This window comes from Schistocerca cancellata, chromosome 4, assembly GCF_023864275.1.
Source record: "Schistocerca cancellata isolate TAMUIC-IGC-003103 chromosome 4, iqSchCanc2.1, whole genome shotgun sequence".
In the NCBI taxonomy this organism is placed as follows: domain Eukaryota; kingdom Metazoa; phylum Arthropoda; class Insecta; order Orthoptera; family Acrididae; genus Schistocerca; species Schistocerca cancellata.
The window spans coordinates 147,578,174-147,603,282 of record NC_064629.1 but is presented as its reverse complement, the minus strand read 5'-3'; the positions used below and the strand labels follow the sequence as shown (position 1 = coordinate 147,603,282).

At 39.2% G+C, this 25,109-nt stretch overlaps 1 protein-coding gene across 2 annotated transcripts in view; it reads right to left on the bottom strand.

Moving 5' to 3' along the window:
* The window catches only part of LOC126183468 (dymeclin), a 165,837-nt gene that overhangs the window by 104,992 nt on the left and 35,736 nt on the right, over window positions 1-25,109 (bottom strand). Inside the window, exons 2-4 of one of the 2 annotated variants that reach the window (XM_049925479.1) lie at window positions 17,481-17,627; window positions 4,309-4,436; window positions 4,127-4,211 (exon numbers count right to left, since the gene is read on the bottom strand). In XM_049925479.1, the coding sequence (XP_049781436.1) occupies window positions 4,127-4,211; window positions 4,309-4,436; window positions 17,481-17,627 (360 nt within the window). The remainder of the gene's footprint in view (window positions 1-4,126; window positions 4,212-4,308; window positions 4,437-17,480; window positions 17,628-25,109) is intronic. The other variant, XM_049925480.1, reaches the window with a different exon arrangement.

Sequence of the window (25,109 nt, the reverse complement as noted above, 5' to 3'; positions counted from 1 at the left end):
ATAACATTGGCTTTCAATTAAGCAAGGTACAGAACCCAGTCTTGAGCATGATGAAAGCACAGTAGCAATCTGCAAGGAAACCCACTCTCATCATAACTGAAGAAGAAAGGACACACTGTCATCACGCCAGCAGAGATTCGTGTCTGAAGCCGGCCGTGGAACTACTGAGGACCCTGTGTCGACTCCTGATGTCACTTCACCCACCATCGTCCCAGTTCTGCGTTCGGAGGTAGGCAATGGGAGGCTGTGGGGGGGATGGCAAAGATATGAAGCTGGATCCCAACAGATATCAGTGTCATAAGGAAAGCCTGAAGACTGCAAAAAGTTGGCTTGCCAAAACACCATTCCTGTTGGATGACACCACCTGGCTGAATAACAGAGAAATATTCAATGACCTGTAGTGGATTATTGTTGGAGTGGAGTTGATAACTCAGTAGCAAATTTGGTATAGAATCGGATATAGGGATTCCATTGGGAACTGAGGCCTCATTCAATTTTAGCTGTTTCTCATCACCATTGACACTAATATCAATCACTCGTCAAATGTTTTTTATTCCATTCTTTGATCACAATATCAATTCTTTTGATGATGACCGGTTTCAGTCAATAATGACCATCCTCAGATTTACAATATAAAAATATTTACACCTAGTGAGCAAAGTGTCGATGACATCTTGTTTCTGTTAGAGGGTGACGAGAAAGAGGTTACCGCATTTGCTCAAGCCATAGGCAGCATGCACCAAAAAATAGCGTTTACTACAGAAATAGAAGAAGCGAGCTCCATCAACTATTTAGACATTACTATTAAGAAGGTTGACAACTGACAAATTTTCGATTTTTAGAAAGCCTACATGTACAAATACTATTATCGGAGCCAGTTCATGCCATCCGCCATGATATAAAAGGGCCTTTTTCACCTCTATAATCCACCGACTAGTTCAGTTACCATTGGCCGACAACTTAGTATATTAAAGCAAATTGCAGTATCCAACAGTTTCTCAGCAAATGATATTACGTGCCCATACAATAGGATTAAAAAACAGACAGTAAATTGTAGGCAGATCCACAATCATCTAGAAAAAAGAAATAATAAAGAAATCCTGAAAACTATTCCAATGAAATTTTACGGAAAAATGTCACAACAAACAGAAAAGTGTTTGAGTAAATCTAAGGTTAGATGTGGTTTACAAGTTAACAATACTCCGAAACTCCGTGTAAAACATATTTTGAGTAATGATTCTGATAAATTTGACAGTTCTGGGGCTTGCAAGATCGTTTGTAGTAGATGTGGTAAATTTTATATCGGTCAAAGTGGCCGTTTTTTTTTTTTTTTTTTTTTTTTTTTTTAAATAAGATTCAGGGAGCATTTGCAGACACATAACAAAACTACATTGGGAATGCATTTGGCAGAAACTGGCCACACTGTAGGCAATATTGAAAGTTGTATTATGCATATTCTACACAGGGCAGAGAAGGGTCGCGCTCTCGACTTGTTGGAGGAGTTGGAGATTTACAAGGCCAAAAAGAATGAGCCTACTAGGGTACTCACTGGACAAAGCGATTTTGTGCCCAACGCCTACTTTGCTTTGTTTCAGAACGTACTATGATAACTAAATAATGCCTCGTGTATTTATACCTAGCCTTGCTTGATGATTTATGTTGAGAACAGTAGGCATTTGCCTTACTTCCTTACATTCATCGCTCTAATCCTGTAACTGATTAAGTCCTACCTATTCATGGATTGTATGGCCAGAATAGACAATTTTATTTATTGACCGTTAATATGTTGTTTACACGTTTTCTGTGGGAGACATATCACGATGTATGTAAAGCCTTCTAGTGGTTAAGTTCTTATGATCGGTGCGCGCCTACATAACATCCTGGCGACTGACCCAACAGAGGGTGCTGATCATTGATCTGTCTTTCCTTCAGCTGTCATACAGACATTTCATCTTTCACAGGTAATTTATGAGTTGCTACAGGCAATGTATTATGTATATTAATTTTTGACCGTGAATTCATCATAAAAGTGTCAGACCTATTATCTTTATATATATATATCCTTTTAATAATTTTATATGGGTAACTGCATTCATCTTTTACTGTATCACAATTGGTTTCTATAATAGTTATCAATATTTAAAAGTCTGCTACATGTATTTTACCCAATGTTTTTTTTATCAGATTATGTTTCTTACGTAAATGATGACTACATCTAAGCCCACAGTAGCGACATCTATGTAGGATGTAGCCAAACATATTTCTGGTAGCAACTGTACTTCAGTAACCAGTTGCAAAAATGACTGTGTGGACAATGTGACCTATTCTACGCCTTATTTTAGATCTATGTGACGATGCTGTGCTGAGTACATTTATATGTTCTGACGATGCCATTACAGCCTTATCATTTTAGGACATGGTGTAGAAAAGGTACAGTTTACCGTATTTTATCTGTACATTTCCATGGTTGTATGATAGTATATCGTGATACGTAATGCTTTATTGTGTTGAAAGACACACTGATCACTAGGTGTATATATTTTTATATTGCAGATCTGAGGATGGTCATTACTAACTGATACCGGCCATTGTCAAAAGAATTGATATTGTGATCAAAGACTGGAATAAAAAACATTTGACAGTATTGGATCACTGTTCATATATGCGACTATATCGCAGCTGGTCAATCACTCATCTTTGCAGCAGTGCAAGATGCAAACTGGAGCAGTACTTCCTTTCTCTTCCTTTGTAAAGTAACAATCTGAAAATGGAGTTCAGTATTTCTGATTTTGTTTGGTTTGCTATCTTAACTTCAGTTCCTGTGCCATTCATTAGTCTGGACACTGATTTTGATGCCACCGATATAGCCTTCACACACCGCCTCTTCATCTACTTTGCATAAAATTCACATCTTCCTGCTTGATTTAGTTAGCCTGTGTACCCTGGTAATCATTGTTGGTACTATTTCCCATGATTGATGATACCAGTTTCAATGTGGTCATCCTAAAAGAAGTCAAGTCTATTTGTTGCCATTAGCTCTAATATATTTCAGTCATGGGTGGATTTCTGAACTGTCTGGTCTTCAGACAAAGCATTTGTGTCACAGGAAGTATTGTCCAGCTAACCACTAACACAACTATAATTGTCTCAATGTATTGTTAGATGATTTAAAGTCTTTTTCATTGTTGACAGTATGATGAGAGTACAATTGAGGAGCATACACACTAATAAGCTGAGGTTTTCAGTTAAGTTTTTGGTAACATCTAGAGGGGAGTCCAATGGTCAATATAAGGTCCCAATTATGCTTACCAATGATACTCAGTTTTGCATCTGAACTGATATATGAACACCCACTATACAGTCATTGAGCATGCTCAGCAGCATAACTCCTGAGGCCAGCTATGGCTTGTGGGCCATTTAGTTACACCCAACCAACACAAGGCTTCCTATACTGCAGAGACAGGAACTTGTTCTCCAACATATCATCTAATCCTATCACTCTTCTTGGCTCAACCTACATTCAGCTCTCCACTCCGTCATTTTCCTTCTTCCACTAACATTTGTTTTGAAATTCTTTATTTTTATTTATTTTTTAATTTGTTTGCACTTCTCCACTTTTACATTAACACTTACTTGTTTGTTTGTTTGTTTGTTTTTGTGATCTCCACTTGTCACTGTCTTTTCTTTTTGAATACCCACCTCTACCTCTCATTCTATCCATCCTTTCCATCATCTCTGAACTGAAGCTGACAAAGTGCAGTTTTCTATCTGTAAAAACTGGTACTCTAAGACACTTTTTCCTTCATTTCTGCTTCCATTTTTCCTCAGAGAACTCTAAAGATTGGTTCTGACTGACCCCAACTTCCCCCCTCTCATCACCATCCCTGATCTCTCCCAACTATTTCCTCTTTCTCCTACTTTTCCTTTTACCACTGAAGAAAAAATATGCAATTCTAACAGCTAGGAGTGCTGTCACAATTTGTTTTTGTGTATGTCAGCAGTACTGAGAATTGTGCGCCCTGGGTGAGTACTAGTTAGTCCATTCGTCTTTTTATGCATTTAACAAATTCCTGAATTAAATTTATGTATACAGTATGTACATATTTGCTAACTTCAATTTACTTACTTTACAGGTACGTCCACAACAATCTCAAGCAAGGAATCAAGAAAAATTTCCATGCGACTCACATGCTCGTCCACTTGTTTCAACCCTGAAAATGTACACATTGATTCATACAATTATAGGAAAATATATATGGAGTCATTATCAATAACAATACTTTATGTTCCAGAAAGTCTGATACATACCATCTTGTTCCTGTGGTCGAGCTTCGAACTGACGAATTACATCATCTTCTTTAATAGATTCAATTAAATATTTTGTGACACAGCGTAGAATAAACAATGCATTGTATGTCTGCCAGCTAAACATACTGCTGCAAAATACAAAAATCTGTTAACTTTTTATTTCTGTGTTATATTTCAAATATTAACTGGATTTTTCCAAAGAATTCTGCAAAGCTATGATTGTACTTGCATTAAAATGTTGTCTTCTGCAATGAAACTGCAGAAAACTTATGTAAGAGTGGCCAGATGGAGATTTGGGTCTAGGCAAGGCTGAATATGAGTCTTCACCACCCGAGAAATTAGCTTGGTGTGTGTAGTTTAATTAGCAGAATACTAGTGCTAAATAAAACAAGGCTTATGACAAGGAGAAGACTTGAAAATTCTAATCACAAGCTTTTCAGCAAATGCAAAAAGTTATCAGTAATTTTGAATGTCTGTTAACAAGTCACATTTTATTCCAAGTACTAGTGACATACACACCATTAACATGAAGTACTTTAAGGGAACCCATATAGCACATTATTACATAGTGACAATATTTAATTATTTTTATTTAGTTAATTGTGAAATACTATTCACTTTACCACCAGTAAAATTCCTCAATTCATTCTCTCTCTCTCTCTCTCTCTCTCTCTCTCTCTCTCTCTCTCTCTCTCTCTCTCTCTCTCTCCTCCCCCCCCCCCCCCTTTTCCCTTTTCTAAAGCATGACTTACCAATGTCTTTTTATGAATTGAAAAATTAAATATTTATGTGAAACCCACATCTACAATATACTGATACTACAGAATGAGTCTACAGTCTGCCCCCACAGCTAAATGGTCATCATGTGTCTGTTATGCAAGGCTTACGGGTTCAAGGGCTTTTTCCTTGCTGGAAGGTCTGAAATGAAGTGCACTCAACCTCATGATGCCAACTGAGGAATTATTTCAGTGAGAAGTTGGGGCTTCAAGGTCTTTTAAATCTAACAACGGGGAAGGCAGTGACCCTATTCCCCTCCACACTGTGTTTAGATGACACTATTGACAGAGGATGGTGAGGTAGCTGGTTGGTAACAATCAGGACCAGTACACGGAGCTGATAGTAGTAGAAATTACTCGACAAGACTCTCCAGATTTATATTGTTAAGCTCTAGCATCCTTTGGTCCTCACTTTTGGTTCTGAATGGTACAAACCTTAAACTTGTATCTCCAACATTCTTAAACTTCCTGTCAACGTTTATTTCAGTCTCTGTTATCGGCCTACACCTTGTACCACTTTGTCTTTCATCTCTTTTTCTAGCCTTCTTCCTTTCTATCGTGTATACTCTGCTTAGTGCGTTAAAAATCCAACTGAAATCTGCTGTACATCTATTGAGGATATACTGGTAATATTGAGAATCTGCCTGATCGACGTTCGAGTACAATACGGAATAGCGGGCCACTGGTAAATCGAGATGGAGTAGAAAGAGGCCAAATAATTACAGAGATAATTATTACTAACAAAATCCAAGTCAGAGCCTGGAGAACAGATTAATGACTGTGCAACTGTTATGAGTGAATTATCAGTAGGTGAATACATAACATTTTTTGAAGTGTCTAAGACACACTATGATTGTACCTGGATGAACAGACTAAGAGAACCACATATCTCACTACTGAAAAATGTCCTTATCCTGTCCACCCACGCAGAACATGAAAGGTGGGCAAATGCTTTCTGTGATTGCAGAGAAACAGGGATGCCTGAACATTTTGTTCTTCGTAGCAACTTATACCAAACGGAAAGGGGAAGCACACTGCATAACTTCAACTTGTATAGGACTAACCAAGATACTGAAGGATGGAAGTTATTTTACTGCAGACAGAATATTAGGAATAGTGCAGCATCAGTTCTACAAAAGTGAACACATGGATATCATTACCTAATTACAGGACAGTATGCATGATAACAAACAGAACAAGATCAAAGAGTTTCACAGAACATATGCACACAAGATAACAGCTGCAGCAAAACCACCTCAAAAGGGGTCCAACAACAGAACAATAAAGAGGATTGGTCATGGAGTTCTCTAAGTCCAGACAGAAATGATGACGAGTCAGAATGGGATACTAATGAGTAAGTTGATGACGGCTATAATTTGTTCAATTCAACTCTACAGTTATTTAAACAGCATGGCAACAAAATTTTGATGTAGGACCTTTATGGTAATCCAAAGATTTCAGTGTTGCTGAGTCGCTTGGGATCATTTGGCAGCAGTTTTATATTAAAATGGATGTACAGAACTGCCTGATAAGCAATCTTAAGCAATTCCAAGACTGCTGATTACGAATGCTACAACATAGTGACAGATGTTAATAAAGCTAGAATTTAGCTGTAGATGTTTTAATATACAATATTAATGTTGTAGTGTAAGAATACATGGTTGTTCTACATCTACATCCATATTCACCCGCAAGCCACCTGACGGTGTGTGGCGGAGGGTACCTTGAGTACCTCTATCGGTTCTCCCTTCTATTCCAATCTCGTATTGTTCCTGGAAAGAAAGATTGTCGGTATGCCTCTGTGTGGGTTCTAATCTCTTTAATTTTATCCTCATGGTCTCTTCGCGAGATATACGTAGGAGGGAGCAATATACTGCTTGACTCCTCGGTGAAGGTATGTTCTCGAAACTTCAACAAAAGCCCATACCGAGCTACTGAGCGTCTCTCTCACAGAGTCTTCCACTGGAGTTTATCTATCATCTCCGTAATACTTTCGCGATTACTAAATGATCCTGTAAAGGAGTGCGCTGCTCTCCGTTGGATCTTCTCTCTCTCTTCTATCAACCCTATCTGGTATGGATCCCACACTGGTGAGCAGTATTCATGCAGTTGGCGAACAAGTGTACCATAACCTACTTCCTTTGTTTTCGGACTGGATTTCTTTAAGATTCTTCCAATGAATCTCAGTCTGGCATCTGCTTTACCGACGATTAATTTTATATGGTCATTCCATTTTAAATCATTCCTAATGCCTACTCCCAGATAATTTATGGAGTTAACTGCTTCCAGTTGCTGACCTGCTATATTGTAGCTAAATGATAAAAGACCTTCTTCCTATGTATTCACAGCATACTACACTTGTCTACATTGAGAGTCAATTGCCATTCCCTGCACCATGTGTCAATTCGTTGCAGATCCTCCTGCATTTCAGTACAATTTTCCTTTGTTACAACCTCTCGATATACTACAGCATCTTCCGCAAAAAACCTCAGTGAACTTCTGATGTTATCCACAAGGTCATTTATATATATTGTGAATAGCAACGGTCCTACGACACTCCCCTGCGGCACACCTGAAATCACTCTTACTTTGGAAGTCTTCTCTCCACTGAGAATGACATGCTGCATTCTGTTACCTAGGAACTCTTCAATCCAATCACACAATTGGTCTGATAATCCATATGCTCTTATTTTGTTCATTAAACGACTGTGGGGAAATGTATCAAATGCCTTATGGAAGTCAAGAAACACGGCATCTACCTGGGAACCCGTGTCTATGGCCCTCTGAGTCTCGTGGACGAATAGTGCGAGCTGGGTTTCACACGATTGTCTTTTTTGAAACCCATGCTGACTCCTACAGAGTAGATTTCTAATCTCTAGAAAAGTCATTATACTCGAACATAATACGTGTTCCAAAATTCTACAACTGATCGACATTAGAGATATAGGTCTATAGTTCTGCACATCTGTTCAACATCCCTTCTTGAAAATGGGGATGACCTGTACCCTTTTCCAATCTGTTGGAACGCTATGCTCTTCTAGAGACCTACGGTACACTGCTGCAAGAAAGGGTGCAAGTTCCTTCATGTACTCTGGTATCCCATCAGGTCCAGCGGCCTTCGCTCTTTTGAGCAGTTTTAATTGTTTTTCTATCCCTCTGTCATCTACAGAAGGAACTACAGTGCAGTCTTCCTCAGTGAAAAAGCTTTGGAAAAAGACATTTAGTATTTCGGCCTTTAGTCTGTCTGTCATCCTCTGTTTCAGTACCATTTTGGTCACAGAGTGTCTGGACATTTTGTTTTGATCCACCTACCGCTTTGACATTAGACCAAAATTTCTTAGGATTTTCTGCCAAGTCAGACCATAGTACTTCCGAACTCGTTGAATGCCTCTTGCATAGCCCTCCTCACACTACATTTCACTTCATGTAATTTTTGTTTGTCTGCAAGGCTTTGGCTATGTTTATGTTTGCTGTGACGTTCCCTTTGCTTCCGTAGCAGTTTTCTAACTCGGTTGTTGTACTATGGTGGCTCTTTTCCATCTCTTACGATCTTGCTTGGCACATACTCATCTAATGCATATTGTACAATGGTTCTGAACTTTGTCCACTGATCCTCAACACTATCTGTACTCGAGATAAAACTTCTGTGTTGAGCTGTCAAGTAGTCTGAAATCTACTTTTTGTCACTTTTGCTAAAGAGAAAAATCTTCCTGCCTTTTCTAGTATTTCTATTTATGGCTGAAATCACTGATGCTGTAACCGCTTTATGATCACTGATTCCCTGTTCTGGGTTCACTGTTTCAAATAGTTCGGGTCTGTTTGTCACCAGAAGGTCTAATATGTTATTGCCATGAGGCGGTTCTCTGTTTAACTGTTCAAGGTAGTTTTCCGATAATGCACTCAAAAAAAATTTCACTGAATTCTTTGTCCCTGGCACCCATTATAAACGTTTGAGTCTCCCAGTCTATATGTGGTAAATTAAAATCTCCACCCTAAACAATAACATGGCCGGGAAATCTACTCGAAATATTTTCCAAATTTTCCTTCAGGTGTTCTACCACAGCAGCTGCTGAGCCAGGGAGCCTATAGAGACATCCAATTACCATATTTGAGCCTGCTTTAACCGTGACTTTCACCCAAATTATTTCACATTTCGGATCTCCGTCAATTTCCTTCGATACTATTGCACTTTTTATCGCTATAAACAAGCCTCCCCTTCACTGTCCAGTCTGTCTCTGCAGTATACATTCCAATGTGAGTTTAGAATTCCATTACTGTTTACATCTGGTTTCAGCCAGCTTCCCATCCCTAGTACTATGTGGGCATTGTGACCGTTTATTAATGAGAGCAGTTCTGGGACCTTTCTATAGACGCGCCTGCAGTTCGCTATTACCACATTAATATTGTCATTCCCTGTTATGTTTTGCCTACTGCTACCTTGTTGCGTCTCAGGAGATGCCTTGTTGGGCATAGGGAGGGAATTCTCTAACCTAAAAAACCCACATGTGCACTCCACACGTACTTCGCTACCCTTGTAGACGCTTCCTGCGTGTAGTGCACACCTGACCTATTCAGGGGGACCCTACATTTCTCCACCCGATAACGGAGGTCGAGAAATTTACACCCCAGATCTCCAAAGAATCGTCTGAGCCTCTGGTTTAAGCCTTCCACTCAGCTCCAAACCAGAGGACCGCGACCTGTTCTGGGAACGACACAACAAATAGTTAGCTCAGATTCAACCCCACGAGCGAGGCTTTCCGCCTTCACCATCTCCGCTGACCACCTGTATGAACCGAGGATGACCTCTGAACCCAGACGGCAGGAGTCATTGGTGCTGACATGAGCAACAATTTGCAGTTGGGTGCACCCAGCGCTCTCTATCGCCGCTGGCAGGGCCTCCTGCACATCTTGGATGAGTCTCCCCAGCAAACAGACAGAGTGAACACTGGCCTTATTCCCTGACCGCTATTTTCCTAAGGGGCTCCATCATCTGCCTAACACTGGAGCTCCCAATCACTAATAAACCCCTCCCCCCGTGTGCCTGCTTGGACCTTGCTGAAGGAGCGGCCGCATGTCCACTCACAGGCAGAGCGGGTGACACCACATTGCCAGCCTCCACATTGACCCTCTGCCTCGTGCGACGCCAATGCCATTGAACCCGCTACTCCCTTTGGGGAGAGGGTGGTCCAACCGTGCCCGGTACCCGTGAAGATGTCTTGACAGCAGGGACCGTGGGTGAAGCATGTAAAACTTGGGGTGTACCATGCAACGCACCAGATTCCCCACTGCCACTACACTCTGAGGCAGCAGCCTAAAGACGGCTGATCGTGGCCATCAACAAGTTCAGCTGCTCACTAACAGTGGCCAGTGCGTCCGTACACAGCAGTCATACATTCTATCCATCCTAAGAAATCAACAATTTACCATAGAGAGTTAAGTAATCAACTTTTAACTAGACTGCTAATTCACTAAAGGCGGCTGTTCATAAGTATATCCATAGTTTCAGAAGACAGCTGGGAGAAAACTGCAAGATACAAAGAAAAATGACACACACATCAGTGGATAGAGTATCGCTCCAAGTTACGATTCAAATTATCCACCATGGCATACATGCAGAGAGGGCAACTAGGAGACAGGTGTGTGGGAACTTTTAGACAAGTCATCCACTCTGCATTGTCATGAGAAATTAGTTTACACGTGCAGATATGGGATCCAACGAACATTGTTCGTAAGTGGGCAGCTGCTGTTGGGCCTTCCCGGGGAGCAGCAGAACCAGCAAACAAGACTTCAATGAATTCCATGTGCTTTTCTGCTCATTTTGATGTTTGCCACTTCACCAACAATGCCCACACAAGCAGTTGTAATGCGCATTGAAATCTTGGAGAGATGCTCTAGCCCAGGGCCGCACAAACACGGAAAACCGCACGCGTGCAAAGCGAGGTGCAGCGAGTGCCTGCACAGTGCATTGGTTCAACTCGGCATACTTCGCCTCAACTCGGCTTGCTAGGTGAGGCCGACGCTGTGCGCTGCCGAATGCACTGCCAGACGGCTTAGTCAACATTGGAATACGTAAGCGCAAGACAATTACCGGAATAATGGAACCATCTGCTCCAAAAAAAAGGGAAAATTGCCGAAAGTCAATTTAAACCGGAATGGGAACTCTCCTTCTTTTTTGTGCCAAATGTGTAATCTGCGGTACACTAATTACATGTGTCAGAAAATCGTCTATTGAAAGGCACTACAGCAAATTGCATTCAGAAAAGTATAGTGATATAACAGGGGATGCCTTAGAGGAAGAATTACGGAAGTTGCAAACTCTTGCAGAAGAGAATTCTGTATCTACAAACGAGGTTTGTTGCAAGTACTTTAGCATGTATATTTTGGTTAAAGGTCATGCGAAACGAAATAACATTTGCTTAGATTCCTTAGTTTTCGTTTTCGCATAAATTATTTCTAACATATCTTTTTTTCTCTGCTTTAGGGTGAAGAAGATGAGGGGTGTTGCAAAATGACTCTCAAAGCTAGTTACAAAGTTGCTCTACATTTAGCAGGAGCTGGGAGGCCATTTATGGACGGGCCATTAATAAAAAACATTATGTTGGACGTAGTAGAGACAATGAATCTCACATTAGCTCCCGCGTACAGCAGAATACCACTTTCCAGAATGACAATACATCGGAGAATCAACGACATTGCTGAGAATTTGCATGAACAACTGGCAGCCAAAATTGAAAACTTCCTAGCGTACTCCATCGCACTTGAGTCCACGGATATTAACGACCAGCTCAGTTAGCAATATTTTTGCGTGGCGTGGACAATGACCTACATGTAACAGAAGAGCTCCTGGATATTATTTCGTTGAAGGACACTGTTACAAGGGCGGATATTTTAGCAGCTGTTGAAATGGCAGCTGAAGGAATAGGACTCCCTTGGGAAAAGCTGTTTTCCGTAACCACAGATGGGGCACCAGCAATGTGCGGTAAAGCAAAAGGGTTTATTGGCCTACTGCGGAAAAAACTTAACATGCTGAATTTACCTTCCGTTCATTGTTTTGCACACCAAGAGGCTCTTTGTGCGAAAGTTATCGGTCTTCAAGATGTGATGAAGGTAGTGGTGCATATTGTGAACTACATTCGTTCTCTTGGACTCACTCATTGTCAATTCAAAGAATTTTTGATTTCCTTTGAAGAGGAGTATCCAGATATTCCCTACCACACTGAGGTGCGCTGGATGAGCAAAGGGAAAGTGATTTCCCGAATTTTTTGACTACGCCACACTGTGGCTCAGTTTTTGGAGAGCAAAGGACGTCCGGAGCCACTTTTTCATGACCCTGAATGGGTAGCTGATTTAGGATTTTTAGCAGACATTATGGCTCTCCTAAATGATTTAAGTCTGAAACTCCAAAAAGAAAACAATCTCATCAATGATATGATCAGCAAAATAAACGCTTTCCAGTATAAACTGAAGCTCCTCAAAAACAACCTTTCAGAGAAAAATACGTAACACTTTCCTGAACTAGGTAAGTGAGATATAAATTGTACCTGTATTAAAACAGCCTGATTTTTATAACCGCTCTAATCAAAACGGTACTATGTTTTTGTTTGACAGCATCTGTGTAGGAAGGAGCGCGCTTTGAAAAATACGTCGAGGTGCTACAGTCCCTTGAAAATGCGTTTAACGACCGATTCCAGGTAATGTGCCGGTATATGACATACAGCTAAATAAAGGAGATTGCGTTACATATGCAAGTGTAACATTACATTAAAACCAATAGTACACATTACGTGTTTATTAAAATCTATCGCATTTTAGTACTTCGAAACAACGGCTTACATTACTTTCATTTATTAACATTGGCTTTGTTATTGTTTCAGGAAATTACCTACCTGCAGCCAATTCTCGATGTTTCTGTGAAACCTTTTTCGATGGATATTGAAAGTGCGCCTTCAGATTTACATTTCGAACTAATTGATTTGCAAAGCGATGTTCACTGAAAGGATGTGTTTTACAATACAAAAGGTTTGCTCCAATACTACCAGAATTTGCCGAAGGAAGAATTTCCCAAGTTACACAGAGAAGCAGTGAAGATTATTTCTATGTTTGGTTCCACTTGTGTATGTGAAAGGTTTTTTTCTGTTTTGTCTCGTACTCATTGTAGCAGCAATAACTGATCTAGCAACTGCACCAGACACTTGCTGTCTTATATAGGCGTTGCTGACTACAGCAACGTATTCTGCCTGTTTATATATCTCTGTATTTGAATATGAATGCCTATACCATTTTCTTTGGCGCTTCAGTGTAAAAGCTCTGAGATTTGCCAGTGACACTGCAATTCTGCCAGACATGGCAAAGGACTTGCAAGAGCAGTTGAATGAAATGGATGGTGTCTTGAAGAAAGATTACAGGAGGACCAACAACAAAAATAAGACTAGGGTAATGGACTGAAGTTCAACTAAACCATGTGATACTGAGGGAACGGGATTAGGAAATGAGACACTAAAAAGTGGTAGATGAGTTATGCTATTTCGGCAACAACATAACTGATGATGGACGAAGTAGATATGTTACAATATGCAGATGCTATAGCAAGAAAAGCATTCCTGTAAAATAAGGAATTTGTTAACAACTAATACGAATCTTTGTGTCAGGAAGTCTTTTCTGAAGGTTTTTGTCTCGATTTTATTTATTTATTTACACCTCAAGTTCCATAGGACCAAATTGAGGAGCAAATCTCCAAGGTCATGGAATATGTCAGTATACCAAATTACAACTTAAAAGTAATAACAGATAAAAATAAAATGTTTATGAACCCAAAAAAGTCAAGCCATAAGTTCAAGTAAATGCAATGAACAATACAATAAGAATCAGCGTCAAGGAATTCCTCAACAGAACAGAAGGAGTGACCCATGAGGAAACTCTTGAGTTTCGATTTGAAAGTGCATGGATTACTGCTAAGATTTTTGAATTCTTGTGGTAGCTTATTGAAAACTGATGCAGCAGTATACTGCACACTTTTCTGCACAAGAGTTAAGGAAGTCCAACCGAAATGCAGGTTTGATTTCGGCCAAGTATTAACTGAGTGAAAGCAGCTTATTCTTGGCAATAAGCTGATATCGTTAACAAGAAATGACAGTAAAGAATAAGCTAGTGTCAAAACACCCAGACTCGCGAACAGGGGTCAACAAGAGGTTTGTGAACTTACACCACTTATTGCCCGAACCACCTGATTCTGAGCCAAAAATATCCTTTTAAAATGGGAAAAGTTACACCAAAATATACGTAATACCATATGACATAAGTGAATGAAAATAAGGAAAGTACACTAATTTTTGTGTCAAATAATCACTTACTTCAGATACTGTTCGAACAGTAAAAATGGGAGCATTAAGTCTTTGAACAAAATCCTGAAAGTAGGCTTTCCATGACAGTTTACTATATATCTGAACACCTAGAAATTTGAACTGTTCAGTTCATTAACATATGTCCATTCTGTGGAATTAAGACATCAGGTTTTGTTGAATTGTGTGTTAGAAACTGTAAAAACTGAGTCTTACTGTGATTTAGGGTTAGTTTATTTGCTACAACACATGACCTTATGTCATGAACTGCACTATTTGAAACCGAGCCAATGTTACACACAACATCCTTTACTACCTAGCTAGTGTCATCAGCAAACAGAAGTATTTTAGAGTTACTCGTAATACTAGAGGGCATATCATTTATATAAATAAGGAACAGGAGTGGCCGCAACACTGATCCCTGGGGCACCCCCCACTTGACCGTACCCCACTCAGACCCCACATCACAACCATTCTCAACACTGTGAATAATGACCTTTTGTTGTCTGTTGGTAAAGTGAGAGGTGAACCAATTGTGAGCTACTCCCTGTATTCCGTAATGGTTCAACTTCTGGAGCAATATTTTGTAATCAACACAATCAAACACCTTAGTTAAATCAAAAAATATGCCTAGTGTTCAAAATCTTTTGTTTAACCCATCCAGTACCTCATACAGAAAAGAGAATATAGCATTTTCAGTTGTTAAACAACTTCTAAAGCCAAAATATACATTTGATAGCAAATTGTGTGATATTAAATGATCAATTACCATTACATACACAGCCTTTTCAATACCTTTAGCAAACACTGATGGCATAGAATCAGATCTAAAATTGTCTACATTATCACTTTCTCCCTTTTTATAAAGCAGCTTTACTACTGAGTACTTTAAACATTCAGGAAACTGACCATTCCTTAGGGAAAATTACAAATATGGCTAAGTACAGGGCTAATGTGTGCAGCACAGTACTTTAATATTCTGCTACGCACTCCATCATATCCACGAGAGTCCTTAGTGTTCAGTGATTTAATTATTTACTCAATCTCCCCCTTGCCTGTATCACAGAGGAGTATTTCACACATCAATCTCGGAAAGGAGTTATATGATTCCCTGTAGAGACTAAATTTTTAATTAATTCACCAGGAAATGCTCAAGAAAATGATGTTATATCTGATTTATCAGTAACAGAAATATTTTTACTACAACTGACACTATATTGTCAACCTTGTGGTGCTGACCAGACACTTCCTTCACAACTGACCATATGGTTCTAATTTATCATTTGAATCAGCTATTTTATTTGTGTACCACATACTCTTTGCCTTCCTAATAACATTTTTAAGCATCTTACAGTACTGTTTGTAATGGGCTACTGTGGCTTGATTGTTACTATTTCTTACATTTTGATATAATTGCCGCTTTGTTCTACATGATATCCTTATGCCACTAGTCAGCCACCCTGGCTGCCTTTAACTGCCAGTTCCCTGTTTAGAACCTTCTAATGGTAAGTAACTCTCAAAGAACATGAGAAATGTGTTAAGGAAAGCATTACATTTATCATTTATGTTATCAACGCTATAAACATCCTGCCACTTTTGTTCCTTGGCGAGATTTAAAAAACTGTCTATTGCTGTTGGATTAACTTTCCTACATAGTTTGTAATTATATGACTTTTTTTGAGTACAAAAGCCACTTAGTGTTAAAATTTGTGCATCATGATCTGAAACGCCATTCACCCTTTTACTAACAGAATGCCCATCTAGTAATGAAGAATGAATAAAAATATTGTCTATGACTGTGCTACTGTTCTCCTGCACCCTAGCTGGAAAAAACACAGTCTGCATCAGATCATATGAATTTAGGAGATCTACCAACATCCTGTTTCTTGCACCATCATATACAAAATTTGTATTGAAGTCTCCACATTTAACTAATTTCTGGTACTTCCTACAATGTGAATCAAGAAGCCTCTATCTTGAGCAGAACTGCTCTTAAGTCACAGTTAGGGGGCCTATAAACAACAACAATTAGAAGTTTAGTTTCAGTAAATTCAACTGCACCTGCACAACATTCAAATATCTGTTCAGTGCAGTGTTGTGATACGTCTATGGACTCAAATGCAATACTGCTTTTTTACATACATGGCCACTCCCCCACTCTGCAACGAAGTCCTTGAAAAACAGCCAGCTAATCTGTATCCTGGTAAAGGAAGCCTCTGAATTGTCAAATTATTTAAGCAGTGCTCCGATATACCAATAATTTCAGAGTCAACATCTATAAGCAGTTCATTAACTTCATCTCTAATACCTCTTATATTTTGATGAAATATGCCAATTCCTTCTCTACTTGGAAACATGGCATCCTTTGAAAGTGATCCCTTAATTAGAGAGACTTCCTTTAAGCAAGTATACCTTCAGATGACTTCAATCTAAAAAATGTGCAGCTCTAACACCAACTACTACAGGAATTTTTCCATGAGTAATCCCACCACCACTCACTACACTGTCACCTATAAGCTTTGCCAGCCTCCCCTTTCCATACCTATTGATGTGCAGGCCATGCCTAGTGAAACCCGATCTACTGACAGACTCAACTGGCGCCACAGAAATCTGACCTATGTGAGCACAATAGACTGTAGCCTTGGTATCGATAATGGAGGCAAGTGTGAGGGCTAAGAATTGTAACTACGGAGAACTAGGCATGAACACAGTAAGCAGGTTTAAATGGACTAAGGTTGCGGCAGTTTTTCAGAGATGACGCAGCTTGCACAGATTTGACTACTGTCGAGAGCTGCATTAAACCAGTCTCCGGACTGAAAAAACAACACCAACACCACCAACAACAACAAGAAATCAAACACAAAAACTGCACTGACTTACATTAATACCTCTCCTCATATGCACCCATGTTCAAATGTTTAGATTTCATGCTTTACAATTTTCCCTTTTACTATGCACCACTGTGACAAATTACATCACAGAATATAGTTTTTCTTATTGACAAATAGTAGTAAAGATCAGTTATAAGATTTTTTTATACATGTCATTATCTACTTACTTTTCAGTCTGTGTAGATGCCAGGAGCTCACTTGATCGGCTCAGGAACACGTGGAGCAAGGAACCTACATTGCCAGAGCGTGGATTGTTTATAACTAGTTGCTTACATAATGGTTGTATTCTCTCATCTAGTACTTGGTTTTTGAAGCTGTAATTGAAACAAATACATACTCTGAAACAGCCTAGTTCAACACAGAACATATTAAAAACTAATGAAATACAAAAATTAAATATTTTCAGAGCTCTCTCTCTCAGAACCACAAAATAAATAACCAGGCAGAAAAGGAAGACAATGGAGAACAGTGCCAAATGAAGTGGTGTAGGGCTGCCAATAAAATATTGATATAATGATATTTTTTCCAAAAATATCTATGTATATTGGCAATAGCTTTTCCCCCGATATATCGGTATCAAATTGACAATATCTAGAGTGAATATTTTCATTTTATAATACATTTTTTCACAATTTTTGGTAAATGTTTGAACTTGTTCTTTTGAAACTAGAGTAGAACATAATTTTACTTTCACTGTGTGAAGGCGTTTTACTTATTTTTGAGCTTTTATCATTTCCAGTCTTTCTCTTTGACTGTGTGAAACAAGTACAGGTGGCACAAAACAAGAAATCCAATTGCGCTGGTGGTGCGAATGGAATAACAAGATTTTTGATGTGAAGAAATAGCACACCAGTTGTGTTAAAAAACAATTTTTACCACAACTAGTGTGCTATTTCTTCACATCAGCATTCTTTCAAAACAGTTGCTGTAAGTGATGAACAATATCTAAATGACATGTTTGGTCTCTGTAGCGGACAGAGACATATGAGGGGAAATGTTGATGCAGTTAGCGCTCAGCGCTTCCAACCTCAACTGCAATGTTTAGCTTCACCACGCAATTTTGCACTACACCTGCTAGTGCTAGATCGCTGGAGCTGGTAGGAAAAAAAAGAAGAACAGGGAAGTCGAAATGAAGTGTTCCAGACAAATCCGATATGTGATGAAACTGAACAGCGGACCCCATCGGGCACCATTTATTGTGCCACTTACATGCAGTTACCATTGTTTGCAACGTGGTCATTACCTCAAGTGTGAACGTTCATAGTTTTCCTTTTAATTCTTGCTCTAAGGGGGATACACAGGCTGCTAGCTTGTTGATGTACAGAACATATAATAATAAATCGCTGCTAGCTTTATCCGTTGATATAGCGATACTCCCCCCCCCCCCCCCCCCTTCAATATATCAAGAACTGATAACGATATTTTAAAATATCAACGCGTCAGATTCTCGATTTTTTAAAAAATCGTCAACAGTCCTAAAGTGGTGTAGAGTGATATGGAGCCAATTACAGATACAGGATTTTCTTCTTTGGTCACATCATGAAGACACCAGAAAACAGATCAACAAGACGAATTATGGAGAAACTTGGGAATCTCAAACAAGTAGGATAGATCAAAGAAACTGGAGATGGTATGGAAGAATTAGAACTAAGCCAGTATGGGCAAAGTTTAAATGGAGAAGTATGTGCCAAGTATGTGTATTAAGGATGGGAGAGACTCACTATGGTTTAACAACAAAATTCAGAAATTGTTGAGGAAGCAGAGACTGTTGCACTCTTGGTTAAAAAAAACAGTGCACAGATGATAACAGGCCAATACTAAAGCATATGACAACTACTACCGTCATACCTTAGCATCAGATCTTGCCAAGAACCTGAGAAAATTCTGATCCTATGTAAAAGCAGTAAGTGATTCAAAGGCTTCTATCCAGTCACTCACTGACCAGTCTTTTGCAGTGATAGAAGACAGCAAAAGGAAAGCTGAAGTTTTAAATCTCACATTTAAGAAGTCAATAATGCAGAAGGATTGTACAAACGTACCATCATTTGACCACCGTACAGCATCCCATATGGAGACCATAGTAACAGGCAACCCTGGTGCAGAGAAGCAACTAAAGCAGCTGAAAACAAGTCGCCATGCCCAGATGAAATTCCAATTTGGTTTTACAGAGAGTACTCATTTGCCCCTTACTTAGCAGGAATTTATCGAGAATCTCTCACCTAGCACAAAGTCCCAAGGGATTCACAGAAAGCTGAAGCAACTCTCATACAAAAGGAGGATAAAAGAATGGAGCCACAAAATTACAGTCCAGTATCCTTAACATTGCTTTGCTGGAAAATCCTTGAACATATTCTCTGCTTGAATACAATAAATTTCCTTGACATGGAAAAGCTTTTGTCTACACATCAGCATGAATTTAGAAAGCATCATTCATGTTAAAATCAACTTGCCCTTTTCTCACATGATACCCTGCAAACCATGGATGGAGGGCAACCGGTAGATTCCTTATTCCTACATTTCTGGAAAGCTTTTGACATGGTGCCCTACTGCAGGCCATTAAAAAAGGTATGAGCATATGGAATAGGTTCCCAGATGTGTGAGTGGTTTGAAGACTTCTTAAGTAATAGAACCCAGAATATTGTCCTTGACGGTGAGTGTTCATCAGAGACAAGAACACAGTCAGTGTGCCCACGAGAAGTGTAATATGACAGCTCTTATTCTCTATACACATTAATGATCTGACAGACAAGGTGAGTAGCAATTTACAATTGTTTGCTGAGGATGCTGTGGTGTACAGGAAGGTGTTATCATTGGGTGAATGTAGGAGAATACACGATGACTCAGACAAAATTTCTAGTTGGTGTTGTGAATGACAGCTTATTCTAAATGTAGAAAAATGAAAATTAATGCAGATGAGTAGGAAAATCAATCCTGTAATGTTTGAATACAGCACTAGTTGCATACTGCTTGATACAGGTACGTAGTTTGAATATGTTGGCGTGATGTCGGAATCACCATGTAAGGATGGTAGTAGGGAAGGCGAATTGTCGACTTTGGTTTATTGCAAAAATTTTAGGAAAATGTGATTCATCTACAAAGAAGACCATGTACAGAATACTAGTGTGACCCATTCTTGAGTACTGCAGGAGATTTTGGGATTCCAGCCAGGTCGGATTAAGGGAAGACACCGAAGAAATTCAGAGGCAGGCTGCTAGATTTTTTATTGGTAGATTATATCAACATGTAAGTTTTACAGAAAAACGTCATAAACTCAAATGGGAATCCCTGGAAGGAAGGTGACATTCTTTTCATGGCACACTACTGAGAAAATTTAGAGAACAGTCATTTGAAACTGAGTGCAGAACGAATCTACTACCACTAATTTACATTTTGTGTAAGCACAACAAAGAAGAGAGAGGAGAAATTAGGGCTTGTACAGACACATATAGGTAATCATTGTTTCCTTCACTCCATTTCATTTGCAGACAGAACAAGGAAGGAACTGACTAGTAGTGGTACAAGATACCCTCTACCATGTACAATATGGTGGCTTGCGGAGAATGTACGTATGAATGTAGATGTAGAAGCCTGGATTACGTTCAAAACAAAACAGAAAATTTCAAAAACTGAAAATCAAGGACTTAAGATTTAAACAAAAAATTAAACAAATGACGCACAGTGGACTGGGTATTTACAGGTGAGGAAAGGTGGAAAAGATCAGAGAGAATGAAAAAGTATCAGGCAATTCAGAAGGAATGAAACATGCCCTTATGAAAGAAGATGACCAGCAAATGAATGACTTAAGTGGTCCTAAGGCAATACAATTATATAATAATAATAATAATACTAATAATAATACTAATACTACTACTACTAATAATAATAATAATAATAATAATAATAATAACAGAAGTTAATACACTCACAAAAGTAAAGTTGATCTTAAAGTTGGGTTTTCCCAAAACATAAATTCCTAAATGTTATTGAGGACTGTTCTTAGCATTCTAACTGTCTAATTTTCTCACACTAGAAAATACTCGTATATACATAAATAAAGTTTCTAGTGAACCTTAATTCAAAAAATGTTAAAAATTAAACTGCATGGAGATTTTGTGCTACATGCTATTTACTGTAGTTTCATTTTTCTGTCTTCCTTAGCTGTATAGAGAGGAACAAGTAATACAAGAACAGGACTGTTTTCAGTCAGAACAACTTCAGCAAAAAGGGAATAAATGTTTGCTCTTTCCCTGACGATTTGGATGTAATGTCCCACCGACCACAGTGTCATTATAGACAAACATACCATATGATCAGACTGAACAAGAATGGTGCAGGAATTTGGTCATGGTCTTTCCAAAGGAACCACACAGACATCCACTGCTAGTTATTTTGGCAAAGAACAGAAATTTTAAATCTGGATGGCAGTGATCTGAATTCTGCTGCTCCCATATGTGAACCCAGTGTATTAACTACTGTGCTACCACATCTATACTTCTTATCTCCCAGAGACTGTTTAGATAATCTAATTGCCACATTTCCGCGTCATTGATCAACATAGTTGGTGTGATCAATAAGCAATCAAAATAAAGAAACACAAAATTCAATATAATTCTTCACTGTTTATTTATTCTATATAGGATCCAAACGAAATTAATACTGCTAATCTCAACTTTTCAGTTTCATGGCCTTAGAAATCATCTTTAGAAACTGTCTTGAGTCTGTTCGACACATTCTTTGGGATCTCTTGCATTGAGTCAAATCTTGAACCACTGAGGTGCATTTTTAGTTTAGGAAAGAGAATATAGACAGGGCTGACAGATCTCATAAATAAGGCGGATGATGCAACAATGAGGCTGTTTCTAGGAACTAATTATCAATCTGTAATTGCTAAATAAGTCAGGGTATTGTGTAACAGGAAAAAAATTATTAACCTGCAGCTTGATAAAGCATTCTTAGTTCCAGATGTCTATCACCTAAGCCAAAAGAAATCATTCTCATGAATTTAAAATATTACAAAACATGGCAGAACCTTTGTCATGCTTGCAGCATTCTTTGTACCTAGTCCTCCTGGAATACATGCCAAGGTATATGATGAACACACAGTCACGTACAGACAGAAAATAATTTACCTGAGCCGACAATACATTTAAAGCTTTCAGAGTTCACACTGCTGCTGTCTCTTCACCTACAGTGACCAGGTAATCTTGTGGACAGGACTACAGCTGCTTCTCTGTAGTATAACTAAGGTCCAAATGTTCAAATGAAAACTCTATTTGTGTTATTCATGCACACAAGTTGGGTAAAAACCAAGTGACATCCTGCAGTAAATGGTGTGTCATAGCTAAGGGCTGAGACATTATTATGTTCCCAGTTCATCATGGTCACCCCGTGGCTGCTATTGTGATGTTAACTTCTTTAATTCATTTTGTTTTCAGCCTGAAGAGAGATTTGATGCACCTCTCCATGCTATTCTACTCTGTGCAGGCATCTATATCTCTGCCCAAGTCCTGCAACCTACATCCATAACAACTTGCTTACTGTATTCAAAACTTAACCTCACTGTACAATTTTTAGTCCCACACTTCCTTCCTTTACCAAACTGATGAGCCTTCAATGCCTTAGGATGCGTCCTATCAACCACTCTCTTCTTTTATTCTAATTGTATCATGAATTTCTTTTCCCCCCAATTCTATTCAGCACAACCTCATTTGTTATTCGATCTACCCATCTAATTTTCAACATTTCAAGCTTGTCTAATCTCTTCTTGTTTGACCTGCTATCATTCGTGTTTCATTTCTGTACAAGATCACAACCCATACAAATACCTCGAGAAAAGTTTTCTAAGACTTAAAATTACATTTGATGTTAACAAATTTCTCTTTTCCAGAAATGCTTTTCTTGCTATTGCCAGTCTGTATTTTATATCCTCAAGTCTTTGGCCATCGTTTGTTGCCAAAATAGCAAACTCCTCAACTACTTTTAGTGTCCAATTTCCTAATCCAATGTTCTCAGCATCATCTGATTTAATTTAATCATATATTCCATTACCTTCATTTTACTTTTGCTGATATTCACTTTCCAATCTCTTTTCAATACAACATCCAATCTGTTCGCATGATCAGCCAAATACTTTGCTGTTTCTGAAAGAATTACATTTTCATTGGTAAACAAAGTTTATTTCTTCTTACTGAACTTTAATTCTCTTCTCTCTGCTGCTTGCTAAATGTAGAGTCTTAGATGCAAAACCCGGCCACCGGCCAGCTGCTGCAGATACTAGTGAGGAGAACACGGCAAGTGCCTTAATCCAATTTCCCAGAAGCTTTGCTCAGAGGAAAAGGACTCAAAAAATGAACACGTCTCGGCTTACCTGTAGACGATCCACCGTTTCTGGGAAAATGACAGTCAAAGTTTCCGATGCGGTTTATAGGCCTTTTAATGCGCAATAATCTCAGCTGAAATGGAGGCACAGTGGCTAGTGTCCCATGTTTGAAACTCGATTATTGTTATCATTTGTTTATTTTTGGTTTTCATTTATCTACCAATGTCCACAGCAGGTTACTACGTGAATGTTTCTTATCAAGTTAGGGGAAACAAGGGTGTTATATCAATTGTAAAATTACAACTGGGTTTCATAATAAGTATCATACATCTACTATACAACGCGCACGTGTGTGTGTGTGTGGTATTTTCAGAATAATTCACGTACAGAGCCGCCTTAATAAAGACAGCAGTAAGTGATCAACGACGGGGTAAACGCTTTAAGCCCAACCAAAACAATACACGACGAACTTATTGCGCTAGGCTGGGAACGCAATCATGTAAATCAAATGACTGAATCTGGCACAGAGAGACCATCGCACAACTACATGGTTGAGATGGTCAACGTGGACAAATCACGCAACCAGCTAAAGATGAAATTATTTCTTTACATGTCGTACATGCAGAGGTGTATAACACGCCGTGCACCCCCCAACAATGCCGCAACTGCCAGCACTTTACATATACAGGTATTCGATGCAGTCTCGCTCCCTGCTGCCACAAATGGGTTGGTGGTCACACAACCCAACATTGCAAACTCCTCCATACAGCATCACGCAAATGCGCCAACTGTGGTGAGGCACATCCTCCTAACTGCAGGGAGTGCATTGCCTATAAGGAGGCTCTGAGGCACAAAATAGCTAAACATGTAAAAACTATCACCACTGTAGCTCCAAAACTGCCCCCGCAGCCAGTAAGAAGTGGCATATTCTTTGCTGGAGTGGTAGCTGGCATCCCAGCAGCACAGGGAAGGGCGAGGAAACTCAGAGCTGCGCACCCACATAACAAAAACCCACAGCAAGAGACACATAGACAAGACATCCAACACCCAATACCACACCCGCATTGATTACACAACAAGACACAAATAACGCCACTAACCTACCCTACCACCCCCTCCCCTCCGAGATAATGTATTGCAGCCCACCACAAGTTACAGAAAATGCACCTACACAGGGACAGCCGCAACACCAGAGAAGGTGGATGAGGAGAAACAACCAGAAAAGGGAGACATGATCACACCACCACAAGTACACAGACAACAGGACACCTATATACACATACATAACTCTGAAATCAATCCAACGACCCGTACAAAACATCCACTCACCACAGAGACCACACAGGCACCCACAACTACTCCACAAACAGCTAACTCACAAGCCAGACCACACCAGACACCAACAAAAGTATTAGCATCTGCCAACACAAACAATAACCCATAAGCTGACACTCCCAACATTAAGTCAACATTCCGA